This window comes from Arvicola amphibius, chromosome 7 (assembly GCF_903992535.2).
Source record: "Arvicola amphibius chromosome 7, mArvAmp1.2, whole genome shotgun sequence".
Lineage (NCBI taxonomy): Eukaryota > Metazoa > Chordata > Mammalia > Rodentia > Cricetidae > Arvicola > Arvicola amphibius.
In genome coordinates this window covers 134,389,501-134,410,904 of record NC_052053.1, presented here as the reverse complement: position 1 = coordinate 134,410,904, position 21,404 = coordinate 134,389,501, and the positions used below count along the sequence as shown (strand labels likewise).

Below are 21,404 nucleotides of genomic sequence, written 5' to 3'. Positions count from 1 at the left end.
CAGAGCAGAGCAGACCAGAGTACACCAGAGCAGGCCAGAGCAGAGCAGAGCAGAGCAGAGCAGAGCAGAGCAGAGCAGAGCAGAGCAGAGCAGACCAGAGAAGACCAAAGCAGACCAGAATAGAACAGACCAGAGCAGAGCAGACCAGAGCAGAGCAGACCAGAGCAGACCAGAGCAGACCAGAGCAGACCAGATTGAAATGGAAAAGAACAGAGCCAGGCAGAGAGTTCCTAGGCAGTTAAACAAGAGACACCAGGCAGAGCTAAAGGCAGGTAATCCTGAGCCCGAGGATTATGATCCTTGAGTCCCTACAAGTTGCAGCTCATTTTCTCCTGCTTGAATTTCAAAGCCCTGATGCTCCAAGCCTTTCCCTTAGGTCAGAGTATTGCCAAAGGCTTTCCCGAGGACTCTGACCTTACGAGGAGAGACCTATGCATCAAAATACCAGGGTTCCCTTAAATTTTGTCCTGCAGACAACCGTACAGTGAGGTATGCATTGATAAGCTGCAATCACACATATTTACACATCCAGTCAGCATTTAGACTTTACCATTTTTCTTTATTTGGGACACAGTCTTATTATACAGCTCTGGCTAGCCTAGAACTTGCTATGTGGATCCCAAACATATAGAGACTCACCTGTTTCCCTATCTCCCTCTGCCTTCTGGCTGCTAGGATTAAAGGTATGCACTGCTATGCACAGCTAGATTCTCATCTTAAATATTTTAATTTTTGTGTGTATGAGAGTGTGTGCACATATTTATATGCACCTTGGGCATGCAGATGCCTAATGGAGGCCACAAGAGGGCGCTAGATGTCTTGTACCTGGAATTGCAGGCAGTTGTCAGCCATGAGATGTGGGTGTTTGGAACTGAGCATAGGTGCCCCAAGAGCAGTGAGTGCTCTTAAGCACTGGGCCATCTCTCTAGTCTTTAGGCTTTCATCTTCAACACAGTTTGTAAAATTCTGACATAAATTAGATATCAAAAGAAACACATGCAAATAAGACTGACTTAGAGATAATAATTATATTATTAAAAACAGCAGCAACAACCCCACCATCATTACCATGATGAAAGATATTAGAGGGGATTTTTGCCTTTGAAACAAAGAAATCATAAAATGGTAACTCCATAAGACTAAGATGCCTGGAGGATTAAGGCACTTGCTGCCAAGCCTGACACAGTGGAAGGAGAGACCCAACTCTTGCAAGGTATCCTCTGACCTCCACACGTACCATGGTACAGGTGTGCCATCTCGACCACCAAATAACTAAATCAAAATGTAACAAAATAAACATTTTAATTGCCTCACACCTTTTTAGGACAAATCTTTATAAAAGCTGACGAATGGTGTCAAGGACATGGAGAGCTGGGTCTGTGCTACACCGTGTTGGGAATGTCGGAAGTGTGACGGCTATGGAGGGCCTTCCTGCAGTCTGATCAGAGACCTTCCTTCTGTGCTTATCCAAAAGAATGAAATCAGGGTCCCGAAGAATTGTCTTGGACCCCCACATTCACTGCTGCTTTATTCAAAATAGCCTGGGGTGAAAAACCACAGGGAAAGGATTACAGACAATCAGCAGTTTACATAAAATGGAACATTAGTCTTTGAATATGCAGAAATCCTCCATTGTGGCATGTCTGAACTTGGAAGAGACCATGCTAAGCAAAAGAAGACAATCCTGAAGGATGGAGGCAGTAAAATTTTACTCGTGAAGTTTCTAAAATAGCCAGTCTGCTAGAAGCAGAAAGTAAAGATGGATGATTATCCCTAGGGGAAGGGAAATAGGAATGTCACTGATCAGTCTGCATAAGTTAGAGCTGGGAGTAAATTCCAGAACTCTGTTAGGAAATATGGTCCTTGTAGCTATCAATGTGGCAGTGTAATTTTAATGTTTGCCAAGGTTGTAAATCTCATGTTAAGTATTCCTTCCTCCCAAACAAGCAAGCACAACATAGGAGCTTTTGGAATCTTGAATGAGGTACATGGTTGTGACAGTGGTTTCATAGATGTGTGTATTTGTTCAAAGTTTTTGAGTTGTACATTCCAAGTGTATCTAGTTTTTTGTGCATCAGTTATACCGTCATAAAAATGTTAGAAATCTGGGCTGGAGCGACAGCTCAGAGTCAAGATTCCTTACTGCTCTTGCAGAGGACTAGAGTTTGGTTCTGAGCTCCCATATCTGACAGCTCACAACTGCCTGTAACTCCATCTCTGCTGGCCTCAGCTTACACCTGCACGCATAGATGCATATACATACACACATAAAACTAAAGTGAATCTATAGAAAGCAAAATTAAAATGTTAAAACATATAGTAATTATGTAAGGGTAATACAAAAGATTTGCATTTTACATAAAACATATACAAATAAATAATTTTACTGGATGACATGTAAAAAATAAATTTAGAGGCTGCGTATGTAGTTCAGTGAGTAGAACATTTGCTTTACATGTATGTACAAGACACCAAGTTTTTTAAAGACCAGCAACCACTTAAAATTGGATAATGTAATGGTGGTGTGTGCTACATGAGACCTTGTTCTTAAGAACAAAAATATGAGCAAGAAAACAAACATTTAGATAAAAAGAGCACTTGAAGATTCAAAGTTTGAAAGTAGCCTTTCAGAACATGGTGGGAGCGTGGGAAAGAAAGACAAAGGGCTGCAGGACAAACAGCAAAGCATGGAGACTAAAATTAGGAACCTGAGAGGAAACTGCAAGGATGCTGACCTACGTTCAGCAGTTAGGTGTGTGCGTGTGTCATATGTGTATGTATGCGTGTGTTTATTATGAGTCTGTATATGTCTGTTTGCATGTGTGTGTATGTGTGTTTCTGTGTATTTTCCAGAAAGAGAACAATGTGCATAGATGAGGAAGAAATGAAAATACTTAAGAAAACTTCTCCAAATCAAAGACAGGAGATGTTGGGATTGGAATATTATCAAGTTCAGTACAGCAGATGAAGACGGGTGTAAACCACCACAGCTTTGTTCCTGCTGCTGTGGCAAAGCGCCCTGATGAATACCAATTTATGGGAGAGAGAATTCATTTCAACCATCACAACAGGGAAGTTGAGGTATGGAGGAATTAAGACAATCGGTCACATTACCTCCATGGTGAAGAGCACAGACTAATGAATGCACATATGCTTAATATTCTACTCATTTTCTCCACTTAATACAATTCAGGACCCAAACCCAGGCATTGGTGTTGACTGCCATGGGCCAGGTCTTCCTGAAACAACACATCAATGCAATTCCCCGCAGACCAACCTTTTCAGGTGATTCTAGATTGGGTAGAATTGAAAACTAAAACTATCCACCACACTTATCAACATGTATCGTGAAATGTCAGAAGACCAGACCACCAACCCAAAATTCTACTGGTGAAATAAGCCAAGAATCTTGGTTCAAGTATGAGGACTGAACACACACAATCACAGGCATTCACAGTAAGAAAACACGTCTGACCTGCAACCCTTATCCAGGAATACCATGGAGGAAAAGGAAGACAGGCCCTCCAGGAGATAGGAGGTGATCGTAGGGTTTCCTTAGGGTGGTCATGAAGGTGGACAGGAGCTGCAGACAGATCTAGATGTCAATCAGCCAGAACCCTTCCAAAGGGCCTGGGTAAACTTAAGACAATGGGAGGAACTGGATGCATTCAGGTTTGTTCAATTGACAAGCCTTTGGATTGAGTAAGTAGTAACAGTGTTTAAAAGGTGTGTTAGTTTCCTAGAGCAGATCAGGGAATGGTTGGCTGAAATAGAAAAGAAAATTCTTCACGGTTGTAGAGGCGATGTCTGGGGCCGAGAAGTGGGAGGGAACGGTTATTGGTTCTTGGGCCCCTCCTGACTTGTAGAAGCCATCTTCCTCCAGTCTCACGTGGGCTTCCCCTGTGCATATGAAGCATCTCTTTGTGAGTCTTAATCTTCTCTTTTATAAAATTGCCAGCCATATTGGATTAGGGCCCACCCTTAATACCCCATTTAACTTAATTACTTCTAAATGCCCTATCTCCAATACACTCATTCATGCAAGATCAGGGATCAGGACTTCTCCATATGAATACAGGGAGACACAATTCAGCCCTACAGGGGGAAAATCAAACAAATAAGAACTCCAGGGAATCAGAAGCACAATAAAGGAAAACTGAAGTATAATACATGGTTTAGCTCTGAAAAGCATACTTTGTTTTAACAATATAATGAGCGAATATTGATTTAACTGAAATTACAGTACAACCACATCAGGAGACCAGGAAGTGGGAAGTATGTATGTGTGTGGCATAAGTGGGGCAAGAAAGAGAAGGAACCAAACCCTCACGTTCCTTAGTGGGAGCAAATAGCTGCTGTGCAAAGGAGAATGGACAAGAACTAGCAATGCCGACCGGTGTGGGTTTGGCAGAAGTGCAGGTAGTGGTGAAGCATCACAGAGAAGAACTGAAAGGTGTGCATTTGTGGACAGCAGGTGGGGCAAGCCACTGGTCCGGCTGCTAATTCACAGAGCTACCTCATCCTGTAAGCGTTTGCTCTATGAGTACGTAGTGGATTTAAAATAAAAATCTGCTCCAAGGGGCAGAAGGCTGAGTCAGGATTTAGCCATGACTGTGTGTGTGAGTGTTTTCATTAGTGCCCCATCTACCCCTCAGCATTCATTGTCCTGGTGAACTCTGCAGCGGTCAAGGATACAGGCACTTTGCTGGAGCTGCTCTAAAGGGATTGTGGAATCTGATAAACACTGACAGAACCTGGCTCTTCCACACCTTCAGTTCCACATCCAGCCATGAAATAGTTGCTCTTTCTGGGACATTCTCTCAGGAATCATTATTTCTTTTGTTTCCATTCCTTTAAATTTTTTTATCTAATAAAACTTGAAAGATACCATAATTTCTCAGAATCGAACCTCTTCTACATAATTCCAAGGCTTCCTCACCAAGTAATTCTTCATAGAAATTAGATTGTACTTCTGTCAGACAAGCTATTCTCTTCCCTAGACTCCCTGCAGGTAGGCATGGACAGGATCCAGACCAAGCCATTACAGCATATCCACTCTGTACTTCAATCAGTAAACAGGAAGACAAAATATTGAATTAGCTCTTACGGCAGCAGAGAAGAGACAATGTTGTCCATAGCATGGTGGCAGTGTGGACACAGTCTGTGCCCAGTGGCTGGTGCTTCTGAACAAACAGCGCAGGAAGCATGGACTTGGGTGGCAGGCTCTGTTTGCAGAGATCCACTCTCCAATCTGGTTCTTAATTTTCTCCATGGTTGCATTTGATCCTGAGAATTTTCTGAAGTTTATTTCTAAGCCTCATAATATCCACCCAGTATCTTTTCAATAAGTACTTTTCCTGCTTAAACAGGAGGATAATATTAATATTTCAATTCACTTGCATAGGTGACCATGTGAAGAAAAATCCTTAACTGTGAAGTCTAATAAATAGGAACTAAGACATCAAATTAGCAAAAGGAAAATGTTGAGGTAAATATCCCTAACTTACTATCCTCAAGCTTATAATTGATGACCAAGACATGTCATTTGTGAGTCACTGACAAATTGGAATTTTGCATTTATGGGAAAATTCTAAGGTTTTAATTTACTCATCCTTCTAAAAAGCAGGCAATGCCAGGCTGCTGAAATCTATTGGCAAGGCAGCGAGGAAAAACAAACAAAAGCCCCTGACCTTGTTGTAGTAGTAGAGGAAGATTAGATAAATAAACATGCACACACAATAAGTAAATTGCACACTATAAAGTGGATAAATGTTGTGGGAAAAGGCCTGGAGATGGAGAAGAGGGGGGTGTTGCTGTTGGGAGAGTTGGCTTCCAAGGAAGGATGCTTGGGAAGGCTCTGTGAAGGAGGCAGAGAGAAGGCTAGCATGTGTCGGAGCAGCACTGGGAGGAACTAGACAGACAGACAGGATGGTGCCTGGAATGGCTGGACCGGAGTTCCAGGGCCAAGTAATAGCTGGGACCTCCCTGTGCAGTAACTTTTATGCTCCCTTGAGCACTTAGCGGAAGCGACAAGAAGCCATCTGGATTTGAGCAGAGGCTTGACCTGTTTGCACTGAGGTCTCCATAGGCCATTTTTTGCTGTTGTTGTTTGCTTGATTTTGCTTTTTGTCCTATTGAGTGATTCTTAGTAGTGGGGGCTATTCCTCTCCTTGCCCCCAATGGGTAACTGAATATGTGGAAACAGTTTGGGTTGTAATCTGTGGCAGGAAATGGCCTAGAAACCAATGTCCAGAGGCCATGGATGCTGCTTAATGTCTTAAGAAGGCCAACTCTCACCATCAAGAGTTACCTAGCTCAGAAAATCAGTAACAGGAAAGACTCCCAGACCAGAGGCTAAACAATGTGGTGACAGTCTCAGAAACTCTACATTCATGAGCAAACCAACTTATTTATGTTTGAGTGTTGAAATACCAGTATTTCTTAAAGTAGAATTTTAAGTATTAGAGAAGAATCTTTTAAAAATTTCATTATTTAAATTATTTTTAAGTCATCATTCAGTTACCTGCAAATGTCGTGATTTGGCTTTTCTTTGTGGCTGTATAAAACTCCATTCTCCATATATATCACATTCTTTATCCATTCATTGGTTGACTTCCATGGTAGCTGCATAGGTTGCGTTCACACTAGCTCTGAATGAGTTCCCCTTTCCCAATATTCTTACTAGCATTTCCCAATGTATGTTTTCCTAATAATAGCCATTCTTACTAGAGTGAGGGAGAATCTTACAGAAAATTAATTTGAGGTATGGTTGAGAGAATTTTAATAACACATAGGAAGAAAATGAATTAAAAGCTAATATTCACTCTAGGTTCCTAAATTCATTTCTACAGTGTTTCTGCCTAATGAATTAAAACAGTATGTTCATTTTATCCAGGCTTAAAACATATAAAGTTAAATTAAATTTGTGCCAGGTGGTGGTGGCACACATCTTTAATCCCAGCACTCGGGAGGCAGAGGCAGGTGGATCTCTATGAGTTAGAGGCCAGCCTGGTCTACAAGAGCTAGTTCCAGGACAGTCACCAAAACTACAAAAAACCAAAATAAACAAACAAACAAACAAACAAACAAATATTTTCACTTACTCCCCTCTTATTTGGAAATTACTGAAATTTTATGTAAGCACTTTCCAAAAAGTTATAGTTCTTCCTTTAAAAAATGGAGAGATGGTGCTGCAGTTCCGAGCATTGGCTGCTCTTCCAGAGGACCTGGGTTTGGTTCCCAGCACCCTTGCAGTGTTCCCCAGCATCTACAACTCCAGTTCCAGAGGATCTGATGCCCTGCATGCATGTGGTACAAATGTACATGTAGACAACTGCACACATGTAGTATACCTTACATGTAGACAACTGCACACATGTAGTACACCTTTACATGTAGGCATCTGCATGCATGTGGTACACCTGTACATGCTGCAACTACATGCAGGTGGTACTTTTGTACATCTAGGCAAGGGACCCAAATATGTAAAACAACCCCTTCAAAAAGTAAAGCCTAGGTATAATGCTCATCTCCATGGATATCACAGCACTACAGTGAGCTTCATGTTGGTTATTTGTGTTGATTTTCTTTTTTTATGTTTTAAACATTTAGCAAAATGTAAGTCAACAAAGTTGACAGAAGTATTGCAATTAATGTCCTGAGGTAAGAGAGATGAGGTATGAAGAATAAAAGCAGAAATTATGTGGGACTTGTGTGGTTTATTTTGTTTATTAGTAGCTCTTACATTCAAGGAGGGAGGGTTCTTGTAATTATTTTCTGGAAAAAAAGGTGAGGTGTTTCCAAATGGGTAATTGCATATACCCAAACTTATTGCCAAATAAATCTGAGGGACATCTCCTAAATTTCTGCTATCTGGATACCCACTCAATCATCAATCAATAGAAAACTCATATTAGCTTAGTTCATTCCCCAATCCCAAGAGCGGTTAAAACGTGTCGGGAGGGTTGACCTTTTCACATAACACAAGCTACACCATGTGTTCCTTCGAGAAAAAGCAAGAGATTTTAAAAAGAACGCAGTCCATTGCACATAACAAAAAATAATAAAAAAAGGCCTCGGTCTCTCCCTGCCGCCCACCATGCCCCACCTCTTAGAAAGAAAGAAAAAGTGTCAACAGGCATGGAACCCCTTCCTTTCTGCGCGTTGGCTCTGTGGGACCACTGTAGGAAGACGCAGCCTAGGAAGACGCAGCGGGTGGCTGGAGTTCGGACCATCCCGGCTTACAGAGAGCCAAGAAACGTCACAAAGTCCCTACCACGTCTCTCCCCTTAGACACGGGGCAACATTTGTACATGTCCGCCCTTCAGAACGGCCGCCGCCACCAGGGACCACACTGCAAACAAGGATGTCACTGTTGCCATGCCTGGAGATTTGCATCTTGTTTTAATCAGAGGTCGTGTGCTGTGACCCAGGATAAGTTCTGGCAGGGTGCTTAGGAGAGTTTTGAATTTTAATACCCTTAAGTGGTGCATCGACTTTCCATTTCGGTTGTTGGCTGCCGGAGCCTTGAAGGTATTTTTATGTTTTTCCTCCAAGAAATTACTTCAAGATTAAGGGACAGACTGATGCTTACAGTTAATACTGAAAGCAATTTCATTTTCCATTTCCACCCAGTTGGTTTTAAAAAAGAGTCAATGACATACTGAATGTTTTCATAAACATAGCTGTTTAAAGAGCCAGTGTTGTGAAGATGGACTTCCGCACAAAGGCAGCTCGCTGTTGGGAAAAGATTACCATCCTTTTGACTGCTGGTGTTTGGAAATCTAAATTAAAAATGTTAAGATTGAGATATCAGTGGATAATGAACAAAAGCCAGGCTGTTGGAAAGCCACACTTAAGGCTGAGCACCATCTTCTGACTAGTTAACTGTAATTACTGTTTGGGAAGGAGTGTTAGTTGATTCCGCTCTTTTGCTTGGAAGGAGCTGGGAACCCCACACTGAGGACATTCCTAGGAGGGCAGGGTGGTAGTACTTAATTCTAAACCACAGCCTCTAATGGAAGCTTTGTAGATCACATTTCTGACCTGGAGAATTATTCCCTAAAGTTAGAGACATGGCTGTGTGGTGCCCGATGCTTTCTGATGAAGCTAAATTCACTTCACTAACAATTGGGCTCACTTACACCCTTTCCTTTGATTGAAAGACAAAGGCCTGCGCATCTGGGGAATTGAGTGGGGGATTGGGTGTGAGAGCACGCATGAGAAAAGCTGGCCTGTTAAAGGTCTCAATGTAAAACAAGAGGAAAGCACACGGAACATATTTTAAGACAGAGGCATATATAATGATTTCCTGAACAGGACTCTAGCTCCAGAAATATTACCAAGAATTTACAAATAGGATGAGAAAATAAGAAATGCCCTGTGAAGTAAAAGAAACAATCAGAGAGCTAAAGATAGACTGGAGTGAGAGAAAGCCCTTGCCAGCTATGCAGCAGAGTGCCAATATACAAAACACAGAACCTGCAGAAAGTTAAACACCAAAAGGACAAATAATCTAACCAGAGAATGCTTCCATCAAGAAACTTAGTCAGCCACAATATACCATGCTATATTGATCAAAAAAATGAAAGCAAATAATACCAACAGAGATATACCTAAGCTTACCTTGACAATACAGCAGATGAATAGCTAAGTAAAATGTTTGTGTATACACACATACACACACACACATACACACACACACACACACTATGGTCACACAAATTCCCTGTAAAATGTTTTCAAACATGATTACAACAAATTCCTCAACAAGGAGATATAAATTTCATCTCATCAAGGCAGGATACATGTGTCTGTTTCTGTACCCATGCGTGTGCTTGTGTGTGCAAAGCACACATGTGTGTGCGTGCACGGGTATGTGTTTGCCTGTCTGTAAAGGAAGAGCAATATATGAAAAATGTTTTCATTTATGAAGGTGGTCTAAGACTGACCAATGGACTGTAAGTTCTGTATTATTCAGAAAGGAGTGATGTGGCTCTCCAAGCTTTCTTTCACAGAACTGGGGAGGCAAAATGAAAACTGTGACCTGATAGAATTTCCCACATTGCTTTATTCAATATACCAGATGTGCAGATGTCTGATAGATAGGTACCTGATATCTCTGAACCACGTATACATATATTGGCTTGTGTGTTTCTTATTTGAGGTTATCTTGTACAAATATTCCTTAATGTTCTAAATATTAGCTCCATTAAATTAAGCATAAAATTAAAACATTTAAGTAACTTAAAGACAAAACATAACATTACCTTATTATGGTGGAGCCATAAATATTTTAAATTTTTAAATCTAGAAAGATCAACAACCTCTGTCAGTTCCCTGGAAAGAAAAAAAAAACATAAATATTAGCAACAATTCATTTGCTTTCAGGTAAGGCTGGCCATACTGCTAGTTTGGGAGGGACCAGCAAGGCCTCTCTATCCTTTCAGAATCGTTGGCACACTTACCTTCTCATTGCAAAAGTCCATCATTTGAATTAAGCTTGTGTTACCAGTAAAGTTCATTAGCTGTAGTTACTATGGCAGTTCATTTTAAAATACTTTTCGGGCGATTGGAAAGGGAGAAAAAATGAAGGGAAGACTGGACATTGGTCCCACTGTAGTGAGACATCACCTAGGAGATGAAGATGGTCAGACACCTGGAGACAAGGGCTGGGGAGGGGGCTTTGTGACTCACTCATCTTCTGGTGACTACACTGCCCACCTGTCTTGAATTGTTGGGCCTCTTGGCCATCCAGGTAGCCTTGGTTACCATGGTTGCTGTGCTCACACAACAGATATGGACTGGGCAGAGGAGCTGATGACAGAGGGTGGCGTCCCGGAGGAGAGGTGGCCTTTTGGGGTTGTCAGATCGCTTTTGAGTTCTTAGAGTAGAAATTCTGGCTATCAAGCATTTAAGCTTGCATGTGGTTTTCCTCTTCCAAACCTTGAAGAATCCATAGTATGCAGGGCATGTAATAAACACTCAGTGGCAGTATTAAAGTACTACTATATTACACAATAAACTCACTCATGGCAACATCTCTCACAACTCTCTTTAAACTTTAAAATGTTTTTGGAGTCACAGAATCTATACGTAGCCCAGATGGGACTTGAACTCAGTCCTCTTTCCTTGACCTTCCAAGTGCTGGGAGTAGAGGTGTGTGCAACTCCCAGCCACTCACAGTTACGTTTGTCATAGTTCCCCAAGGAACTAAATTCTTTTCTGATTTTTTATGAGACAGTGTCTTCCTGTGTAGATCAGGCTGACCTTAAACCTGCAATCCTCCTGCCTCAACCTTCCGAATAGGTGAGACTGAAGATGTGAACCATCGTGCCTGATAAAAGTTTGAAAGCATGTAACTAATATTTTTAAACAAAACAAGCCCTTCTCGCTGCTTTTGGTATAGGAAAATTTTCAGTCTAAGAAAAGAGGAGGGCTACAATTATAGATTTTCAGAATGATTTTTAAGACTATTTTGTTTTGAAATTACAATGACAACAGTTCTCCTTTTAAGCCCTCTTAAATACCCATCCCTGCTCTCTTTCAAATTCATAGCCTCTTTTTCAGTACCTGTCGTTGTACGTGTATAAAGTTACTAAACAGATACAACCTCACAGCAAACTTCCCAATCCGCTGACTATTACAATTCTCTCACCCCTTCTGCCATATTCCCTGAGTCTTAGGTATGAGAATGCTTTCTACATGTAAACATTGGGACTGGGCTCCACAATGGTGAAATTCAATTGGTTGTGTTTTTTGATGTGGTCTCCATCAGTTGAAAAGAGAAGTTTCCTTGATAAGGAAAACTCCACTGACCTGTGGGTCTAAGGACAAATGTTTACAGGTTGATGTTAGGTATTATTCTCTTTTAGTAAACTACAGGCTGTAAATTCTCCTCCAATAATTATAATGTCATTAGCACTGAGGAGTTAGCTAGGTTTCCATTACCAGGCATGGTCTCCCATTTGTTGAGTGTGTATTAAGTCCAAATAGAGAGCTGTGCTTATCACCAAGGTATGCCAGCCACTGCTGCACCCTTAGGGTTATTGTTGAGTTGGTTGTTGAGTGGTTGATAGGCATCACAGCTGGGTAGGACTGTTGGTGGCCTCCTTCATTTGGAATCATGCCTTCTGGTCCCATGAAAGCTGGCGCTTAGGGATTCCTGCTCAAGTTCCAGTCCAAGGGCTGGGTTTCTGAACTGCATCATGATTTGAGTTGTTTGTTGTGAACTGCTTGATATGGGTGCTGAAAACTGAACTCAGGCCGCTGCAAGAATACTGTGCACTCTTGACTGCTACACCATCTCTTTGCCCACAACCTGTAAAAAATATATTACTTCATTTTCCTCACTCTCTGTGTGTGTGTGTGTGTGTGTAATTTTCCTAGAGTCATTTGAAAATGAGGCTTATGATTTAGGAGTGAGAGCCCTACTCTCATTTCTAAATAGTTCAGTATCCATAGATCCCAAATTAATTTTTTTCTGCAAATCATAATACCACTTTCACACCTAAGGAGATTAAGTTAAATTCAGCAATGTAAATCATCAAATAATAAATTATTCAAATCCTACTCACCTACTTTTCCTTTATAGTTTATGTCTTATCTCATCATATTTACATATTATATTCAGTTGATATAACTCCAGTCATCTTAAGTTTACATTTGCCAAGCTCTTCCCCATTAACATATTTCCAATTTGAAAAGCCCCAGACAACTGGCCGGCCAAATGCTCCACATTCTTGATTTGTCTTACAGTTTCCTAACACTTATATTCCAGATATACCACTTCTTAACGGCATTAATGGAAATTCTGTGTTCCATCAGAAGTTAAATGACATCAGTTTGTCCCTCTTCTGGTAAAGCTAACTTCTGTTATTTAAGGCGTTCCAGGACTCTATTGTAAAAGAGAAGATTTTTATAAAGAGGTAACATGCAGGGCTCCACTCTGACTCCACATGAAACTCTTGCTTCCCACAACATCATCGCCTTCAGTCGGTGACCCCTACCTGATTTGGGATTGCAAAATGTTTTCTTCTCATGCTCTTGTTCTTCTTATAGTCCTTAACTTCTTCTTCCATGAAGAGCATCTGCTCCTCTTTCTCTCCTTTATTTTCCGTCTCCACCATCTTTGGATTTATGTACCCTCTTGCTCACAAATACCTGCTTTCTCCAAAGCTACTTTCAATGGGGAATGAACAGCACTAATGCATCCTCTCTCTTTGCAGTTGACACTTTTTTCTCTAAGATGGCGTCCTTAGAACATGGCATAGCCTGACCATGGCACAGTCAGTGATGGTAGCGTGTCAACTTCAACTCTCCCCATGACATAATGAAAACAAGTTCTGAGTACGAGTATAAAGTCCTTGAGCCTCACTTTAGGAATTTCCAATAAATTTTAATCCATGAATATCGTATCAATGAGTCCAGCCATCCCTATCAGGTTTCTTAGAGTAGTAATATCAGTGCTGAAATCTGGTTATTACATCATGTGACAAAGTGATTCATTTTTTTTGGAAAACACTTTCAAGCACAAGCCTGCCGTGGATCAATAATCAGTTGTTACATTTTAAGGTGAGGCCAATCAAGACCAGGAGATGTAAATCTACTACTAATGTGCTATTGCTTGTGCTGACGAGTTACCAGGAGACAATGATAAGACACTGTCACTCCAAAGGCAACAGGGACTTAAGCAAAATACCAGCTCACCTAGTTTATGCAAGTCGACTATGAAATATTTTTTTGCTTCTACTCTGTTGTTTTCTAGATAAGAAAACTGCTAATCACTCATAGCCAAGAGTCACTATTTCTAATGTTTCAATGTTTTAAATCTATTCTTTTTATCTACCCACTCTTATGCTGAGTCGTATCCCATTGTGGCATGGCCTTTTTGCTGCTTTATGACATGGTGAAGACACGTGTGGGCAGGGGAGCAAACTTGTTTCATGAGAACTCACTCTGTTCTGGTGACTCCACCATTAATCCATGATTGAGATGCTGAGCTCTCAAGGGCCAATCAGCTCTCAGTGGTCTTGCGTCTCCACACCACCGCATTAGGGACTTAGTTTTTGACCTATGAATTCTGGGAGATGCATCTGAATCAGAGCAGTTTTGTTGCTATTAAAATGCAGACAATGGCCATGCAGGATGTTGCTTAGTGGCCAGTGGAAATACAGAGTGGTCAGAGTCCAGCTGTATGCATCACTTCCTCTCTCTTGTCCCTGGGTTCTGTCGCAGACACTGGGGTTTCTGTGTTATGTAGAACTCCTCTTTGATGTAAAGGAAAAGATTTTTCCTGTTTGCTAACAAATTAATATAAGTAGTTTTAGGGGTTATAGTACAATAGTGGCTTTATTATATGGGAACAATAGGTTACTATTCATAACGATAGCAATAATATTAATTGTCCTGATGATAACTGAGTGCTTGCCGTATGCCAGATCCCTCTGTGGTTTCTAATTCTCCTACATGTCACAATCAGCCTGAATTAGGTTGTGTTATTATACAAGGGTAGGATTGCTTGATGAAGTAAAATGGTACCCAGTTAATATTTGCAGCTTTTGAGAAGTAACGAGTATTGTCGGGGACATAATGATACTAAAAATCATTCACCGCTTTTCTAAAATTGATATTTAAATCATGTTCTATTAGTTTTACAATGTGGTTCTCCTAGCAGGAAAGTTCCATAACATCCCAAGATCATCTCGAGTCAGCCTGGATCAACAACTTCTGATTTTCATGCTTTTCAAGCATGAAATAATAACACTTGCCTCTCTAGTGTAAGGGGTACACCCCCAGAAGGGCTAAAGTAATCAGACTACCCAGTCCTTGAAGAAGGGGCAATGAAAATCATTTGCCTTTATAAAAGATTATAACTGATACCCCTCTGTGTTGTTCCAAAAGAGCACACTTACCTTTTAGAGAGGAAGAGCTCGAAGACATCCACATCCCTCCTGTGGCCACATATCTTTACCTGATCTTCAACTGCCTGATAACATATAATTAATCTGTCAAACCACATTCCAATGAGCAAAAATACTGAGACATTTGCAGTCAATAACAATATGTCTATAAGAGATCAAAAGAAAGTCGAATATGGAGGCAACCACCCTAAATTGATAAATTCCAACACTACAATTATATATTATTTACTCATCTTTGTAGTTGAATCTCATTACTTTTAACCCTAGGCACAGATGTGTAAATAACTTTTAACCAGAAAGGAAAAAAAGAAACACATGTGTGTGTGTGTGCATATACCATGATTAAGCTGTTAATTCTCTATGAGGTAGGGTATTTTGGTTCTTTAACAATTATTCTTAAATGTTCCTTCATAAATGAAGAATTAGTGTTTGACAGGGTTCTGTATGTATAGAAAACACCCAGAGCCAGGTTGGAGGTAGGAGGAGTAAAATATAATGTGTATTTTTAGGGACAATCTTTCAAGGGTCCGTTTCAGTATGCTCAGTACAGGTAAGTCGTCAGCAAGGACCAAATAAATGAATAAATGTCATTTTTTTTTTCAGGGCACATTAAGCTATTTTCTATTTTATTGCCACAGGCTTTATTTTAAAAGCACAAATCTAGCAGCAGCTCCAAACACCCACTGCCTTTTCTTTAATAATTACCAAATAAACATTTGTAGGCCTCCTGAGTGAGCGCACTAAGGGGAAATGGGCCTTTCAAGAGTAGAGCCAACAGGACGCAAAGGAAGTGAAGGGGTCTCTGGTGCAGCGCTGGGGCCCACAGACATCGCAATGATCAGAATCCCAGCAATCACAGCTCTTCTGCAGGGATTGGATGTGGGTGGTAAGGCTGCAGGGTCAGGAGGTGATTTATAAGGTTCTGAGAGTGGATTTGCTATGTAATACGGCACTTTAAGGAGTTCGAGCGAGTGGTGTAGAAAGGTATTAGCGACCTGAGAAAGGCGGCTTTCCCAGTGAAGGAGAGAGGCTCCAAACTTTCTCACTTCCCTTGATTCTTGTCAATCAAGCCGAAGCTAGGGGGCCTGGAGAACTGACAGGCTTGGGCTCAGATCTTCCAATAACCGGGTTATATTTTACACTCACAAACACCAAATCTTGGAAAAACTCATTGGGTCAGGTGCAGATGCTCTACCTGGGTATTTCAGCTTACACGTCTAAAGTCTCAGCCTGCAGTATGCACCGTCAATCTCAATACTGCCAAGTGACTTAAGCCCAAAGTAGAATTAAATGTGTATTCTGTTAAAGCTATCAAATTTAAAGTTTATAATTTTAAAGTTATAAAATCATAATTTTAACCTCACCTAGCCATCGTTACTCAGAAGCAGGTAAATTTGCACAGAGAAATGTATTGTTCTTAATCTCAATATACTTCTCTTCTCCGTGGCTATGAAATATTCCCAGTAATTGGGGTATAGATTAAGGTGTAACCTCTCAGGGGAATAGTTGTACAGTAATTTAAGCAGAAGGGTATGATGCTCAATTTTACGCGTTGACAGTATTAGGAGCTGTCCAGGAGACCGGTGAGAGCTGGGGAGTGTGTCTCTAGAAGGGAGCAGCATTTGAACTGGCCGCCTCAACAAAGAAACTGATTCCCAGTGACGTGGTCATCACCCAGTAACTGAATGCTAAAAATCGAGCAGACAGGCAGAGGTAGGCACACTCCTTTACACCTGTGGAGCTGGACACCCGTGTTCCCCTCCATCACTCCCCGTCGTCAGCCACTGGACTTCAGAGCAACCAAGCCATGGCTGGTCTCAGACCTCCAGCCTTCAGACACCGGTTCTGAGAGTCCAGTCCTTCCCCCTAGGGGAGCCCATCCCTCCTAGTAAATTTCTGCTTATATGCTTGTGCATTTCAGTGGCTGTTTCTCTGGAGACCAGTAAGAGAAATGGATGTCTAAATGTATGCTTTTAAGTAAAAAGTTATTGCCAATGTAATTTGAGTTAGTCCACAATGCCTGTTTTCTATTAAAATTTAAATATATACATACATATATATATATATACACACACACACACAATATACATATTCCAAACTGAAAACAAAAGCCTCATGTGATCATGAAGTTTTACTTTCTAGAATATATACTATATACGAGAGTATATATGCTATATATAAAGTAAGTGTGTGTGTGTGTGTGTGTGTGTGTGTGTGTGTGTATTGAGACATGGTCTTACATAGTCTTGAACTCCTAGCTGAAAGTGATTCATCTCAGCTTTCCAAGTAGCTGGGGCTGTTGGCAATGCTACAGTGCCTAGCTCAAGGCAATGCATTTTGAAGTGTTTTAATATTTTATAATAAATATGTAATAACTCAATAACCATTATTATGTATTTCCAAAGGTTCAGCCACAGAAGAAATACTAAGGCTTAAAATTTTTTTTAGAAAAGTAAGAGATAAATAGGAACTTGCAAATATCACCCTAAGCTGTAAATAGCTGGTACAATTAATCACTTATACAATTTTTATTATGGTGTGTTTCTTTTCACCCAGTAATTTTATATGACTGCAGCACAGAGTTTGAATATCAAAGTACCACCAAGGTGTGCTGTGACATTTTAGGTTTCTTCCAGCCAATGGAGGCAGCAGCCTCACCGGAGCATCCCTGGTGGTACACACAGCCCTTCCTTTAAGAGGCTTCCAGTATCCTTCCCTGATGATTTTATTGTGGAAACACACACACACAGTTTACCCGTTTTGCCATTCTCAGATTTATGGCTCCGTAGGATCAGGGAATCCTATACTGTCTTCTGCGGAAGCTTCCCTCTGTTTGCACCCGAAGCTCCGCCCTTCACACAGGCCCCTCCCACCCCACCCCTCGAGCTATGGCAGGCAGTCATTGCCTCCTGCTTCCATGAGAGTCTCTCTTCTACAGACCTCGAGTAAACAGACCTCTGCAGCACTTGGCCATGGGTGGCTGGTTTATTCCAGTCGGCAGAATGTCTTTCCTTTTTATGTGGTAGTATGTATCAGAAATTCACTTGGCAAAGCTCGGTGGCATTCTACTGTATCTGTACACTCACGTAGTAAACAGACGAGTGGATTGATGTGCCTTCTGGCTGCTGCCAGTGCCGGCACTGCGACTGTGGGATTCCAGACACCACCTGAGTTCTCCCTTCCACGTGGAAGTGATACAGTGAATCTGCTTGCTTTTCTTGAGGAATTTTCATGTCATTTTCTACGACAGGGTGGTCTTTAAAAGGAACAGTAGATCCAAACGCAATCACCGAGCCACCCATGGAAAACGGCTGCCTGATTAGTTTAGGCTGTGACAAGTCTGTAAGTTTACCTGGTAAAGCTAGGGATACATTCAGCAAGATGCTTGATGTCTGTGAACAAATCTTTCAGTGGGAGACAATCAGGGACACCTAGCAGATACAGGCAAATGCTAAGGGCTATAAGAAAGGGAGGACATTGTGATCAAGGAAGAAGGAGGACAAATTCCTGTTGTTCTGGGTGATAGGTTTCAGGGCAGAACCAAGAGGCTGGGTTTAAAGAGAGACAAGACGAAGCTGGTACAGCCCCTTTGGAAGTGTGGTGATTTCACAGAAAATTAGGAAAAAGCCTTCTTCAAGACCCAGCAATACCACTTTTGGGTATATATCCAAAGGATGCTCAATTGTGCCACAAGGACATGTGCTCAACTATGTTCATAGCAGCTTTGTTTGCCATAGCCAGAACCTGGAAACAACCTAAATGTCCCTTGACCAAAAAATGGATAAGGAAAATGTGGTACATTTACACAATGGAGTACTACACAGCAGAAAAAAAACAATAACATCTTGAAATTTGCAGGTAAATAGATGGAGCTATAAAACATTATTTTGAGTGAGGTAACCCAGACCCAGAAAGACAATTATCACATGCACTCACTCATAAGTGGTTTTTAAACATAAAGCAAAGAAAACCAGCCTACAAATCACAACCCCCCCAAAACTCAGACAACAATGAGGACACTAAGAGAGACTTACATAGATCTAATCTACATTGTAAGTAGAAAAAGACAAGATCTCCTGAGTAAATTGGAAGCATGGGGACCTTGGGTGAGGGTTGAAGGGGAGAGGGAAGAGGAAGGGAGGGCATCAGAGAAAAATGTAGAGCTCAATAAAAATCAATTAAAAAGTAGAGACAAGAACCAGGAGTTTGATGGAAGAAGGGACTGAGTACTCCAGAGAGAAATGAGAAGACCTCCGTACCGGAAGGAAAACAATTGGAAAATAGGTTAAGAAAGGTATTTGGGAATCATATCACAAGGGCTAACTTTGAATTTAGATTTGGAATTTAAATAAGATTTGTGCACTTAATTAGTACCCAAATAACACTTTAATGGGCTTCAATAACTTAACTGAAAACCACACATTTTATGTAAACTGTCACTTGAAATTAACTTCCTAGCACATGGTTCACACATTCATCTACACGCATTTGCACAAACCACACTGTAAAATCCAGGTAAGACTGCCTAATGAAGGTCTACTTCCTCACGTGACAGCCACGCGACTGCTTTTAAACAACGTGTCCTGTGAAGTTATCTCAAAGACTTGTTTCTGCTTCTCTGGCTCCCTTCCCTTGATGATACCTAAGGTATAGGCTTAGTTAACTATTGGGGAATGTGACTTTGGACTTAACACTGGGCTGATATGAGCATCTTACAGGGTCTTTGAACTGGAGAGAGGATGGGACAAGCTTCTGGAAGATGCTTCTGGAAGACGCTTCTGGAAGCGGCATAGTGTGGTATATAGCCTAGGGTGCAGAGAGAGGTACAGGCACGGAGCAAGGCCACCTCTGAGAAATCAAGAATGGTGCAGTGACAGGGAATGGCTAATATCTGTGGTGTGTGGACAGAGACTCCAGGCAAAGGCAGATAACAAGGGCAATGAAGAAGGCACAGGCAAGAGTCGCAATGATGCCATGCTGGTGACAGTGTTATGTTGGCTTGCTTGAAGAGGAAAAAAGAGCCTGGAAGGAAGATGCAGCCAGCTGAGAAACGCTTGAGCTTTTGGCCTTGATGAAGCATGTTCTACAGGTGAGGTGTTCAGAAGAAAACTGTGTGGGTGGATTTGGGTCCCGTCAGAAACTGAAGGGTAAATCTGCAAACCTGGTGAGTTACAACAGCCCAGAGGAGAGAAAAGGACACGTGTAAGGTCGTGGCAAAGTGCAAATTCGTGAGAAAAGACGAGGAGGGAAAGGAACACAGGTGGGAGAAAGCACAAACCGCCACAGTGTGGTCCCAGGTGGGCACTGTGTGAAGGTAGAATTTAGTTCTGCGGCATTGTACCGAGTGGGAGCTGTTATTTGGGAATGCTCTTGAATTTAGGAACAGCTTAGCAGCCTGGTGTGTGTGTGTGTGTGTGTGTGTGTGTGTGTGTCTGTCTGTCTGTCAGTCTGTCTGTCTGATTCCGGGTTAGTTGGTTCTTTATCGAGAGATAATCCACTGCAGACTTGCGATGGGGAGTTTCCACACAGCAGCCTTGGCCACTACCATTCTCAGAATTTAATACAGAAAGATAATGGTTTAAAATCGCCCAACGACTAAATACTGCACTAAAACCTACTGAAATAAACATCCTTGAGGATCAGTACCTGCACCCTTGCGCAACACAGCCCAAGTTAGGATTTAGTGTGGATCCCAAGCATACTGAAACCCCTGAGGCTAAAGGGACTGAGTGGGGTATAGCCTCGCAAAATTCCTGGTACCAGGACACTAGGGGTAGGGTGGCCTTTAGGAGAGCAGAGCGTTGTCAGACCCCTGTCCTCCACGCCTGTCCCCATCCCGCTCCCAGGCTGTTCATCTGGTAAGGGAGGCCTTTTTTACCTGGAGACTGCTTTGCAGAGAGCTTTTCGCCTTCTTCTGGAGCCTGGAGCATGGCAAGACGGGCAGCGAGGAGGACTTCTGGTCTCTGGACATCAGGAAAATTATGGCGGTGAGGGGCACTAATAGTCCCCTGGGCTTGGGCAAGGCCTCATTGTTCCCTCCGCACCGTCTTTCAACTAAAGGCCAGTGCAAATCAGGCAAGATCTGAAGCCAAATCCTGACTTCTATGACGTTTACCAGGTACATCACAGCACCCCCTGTGTCCTCTCTCCCGTGAGATGTGTGGATCGCAGCGTGCAGTGGTGCGAGCGATGCCAGAGAGCAGGAGTGGGTCCGAGGACCAGAGCAAGCAGCCGCCCAGCAATAATTTCACGGAGTCCAGACATGAGCACCAGCAGGCTTCATTTATACAAAGGAGGTTTCCGCTAGGCCGCGGCAGCTGTAGGAGGAGCGGTTCTCCGCTGTCTTGGGGTAGTCCCATTCAAACAGAAAAGCATACAGTTTTATTCTCACATAAAATTTGACGTTTTGTTCATGGATTATTATTTGGCATCAGTTTTGACTTGAAAGCATAGCATTAAAATTTTTCATATTTTAATTTAATC

At 41.8% G+C, this 21,404-nt stretch overlaps 1 protein-coding gene across 1 annotated transcript in view; it reads right to left on the bottom strand.

Moving 5' to 3' along the window:
* Lrrc72 (leucine rich repeat containing 72) overlaps nt 1-20,892 on the bottom strand; it is a 42,738-nt gene extending 21,846 nt beyond the window's left edge. Inside the window, exons 1-3 of the mRNA XM_038338253.1 lie at nt 20,800-20,892; nt 14,913-14,986; nt 10,269-10,338 (exon numbers count right to left, since the gene is read on the bottom strand). Of these exons, the coding sequence (XP_038194181.1) occupies nt 10,269-10,338; nt 14,913-14,986; nt 20,800-20,892 (237 nt within the window). The remainder of the gene's footprint in view (nt 1-10,268; nt 10,339-14,912; nt 14,987-20,799) is intronic.
* Between the last annotated feature and the right edge of the window lie 512 nt (nt 20,893-21,404).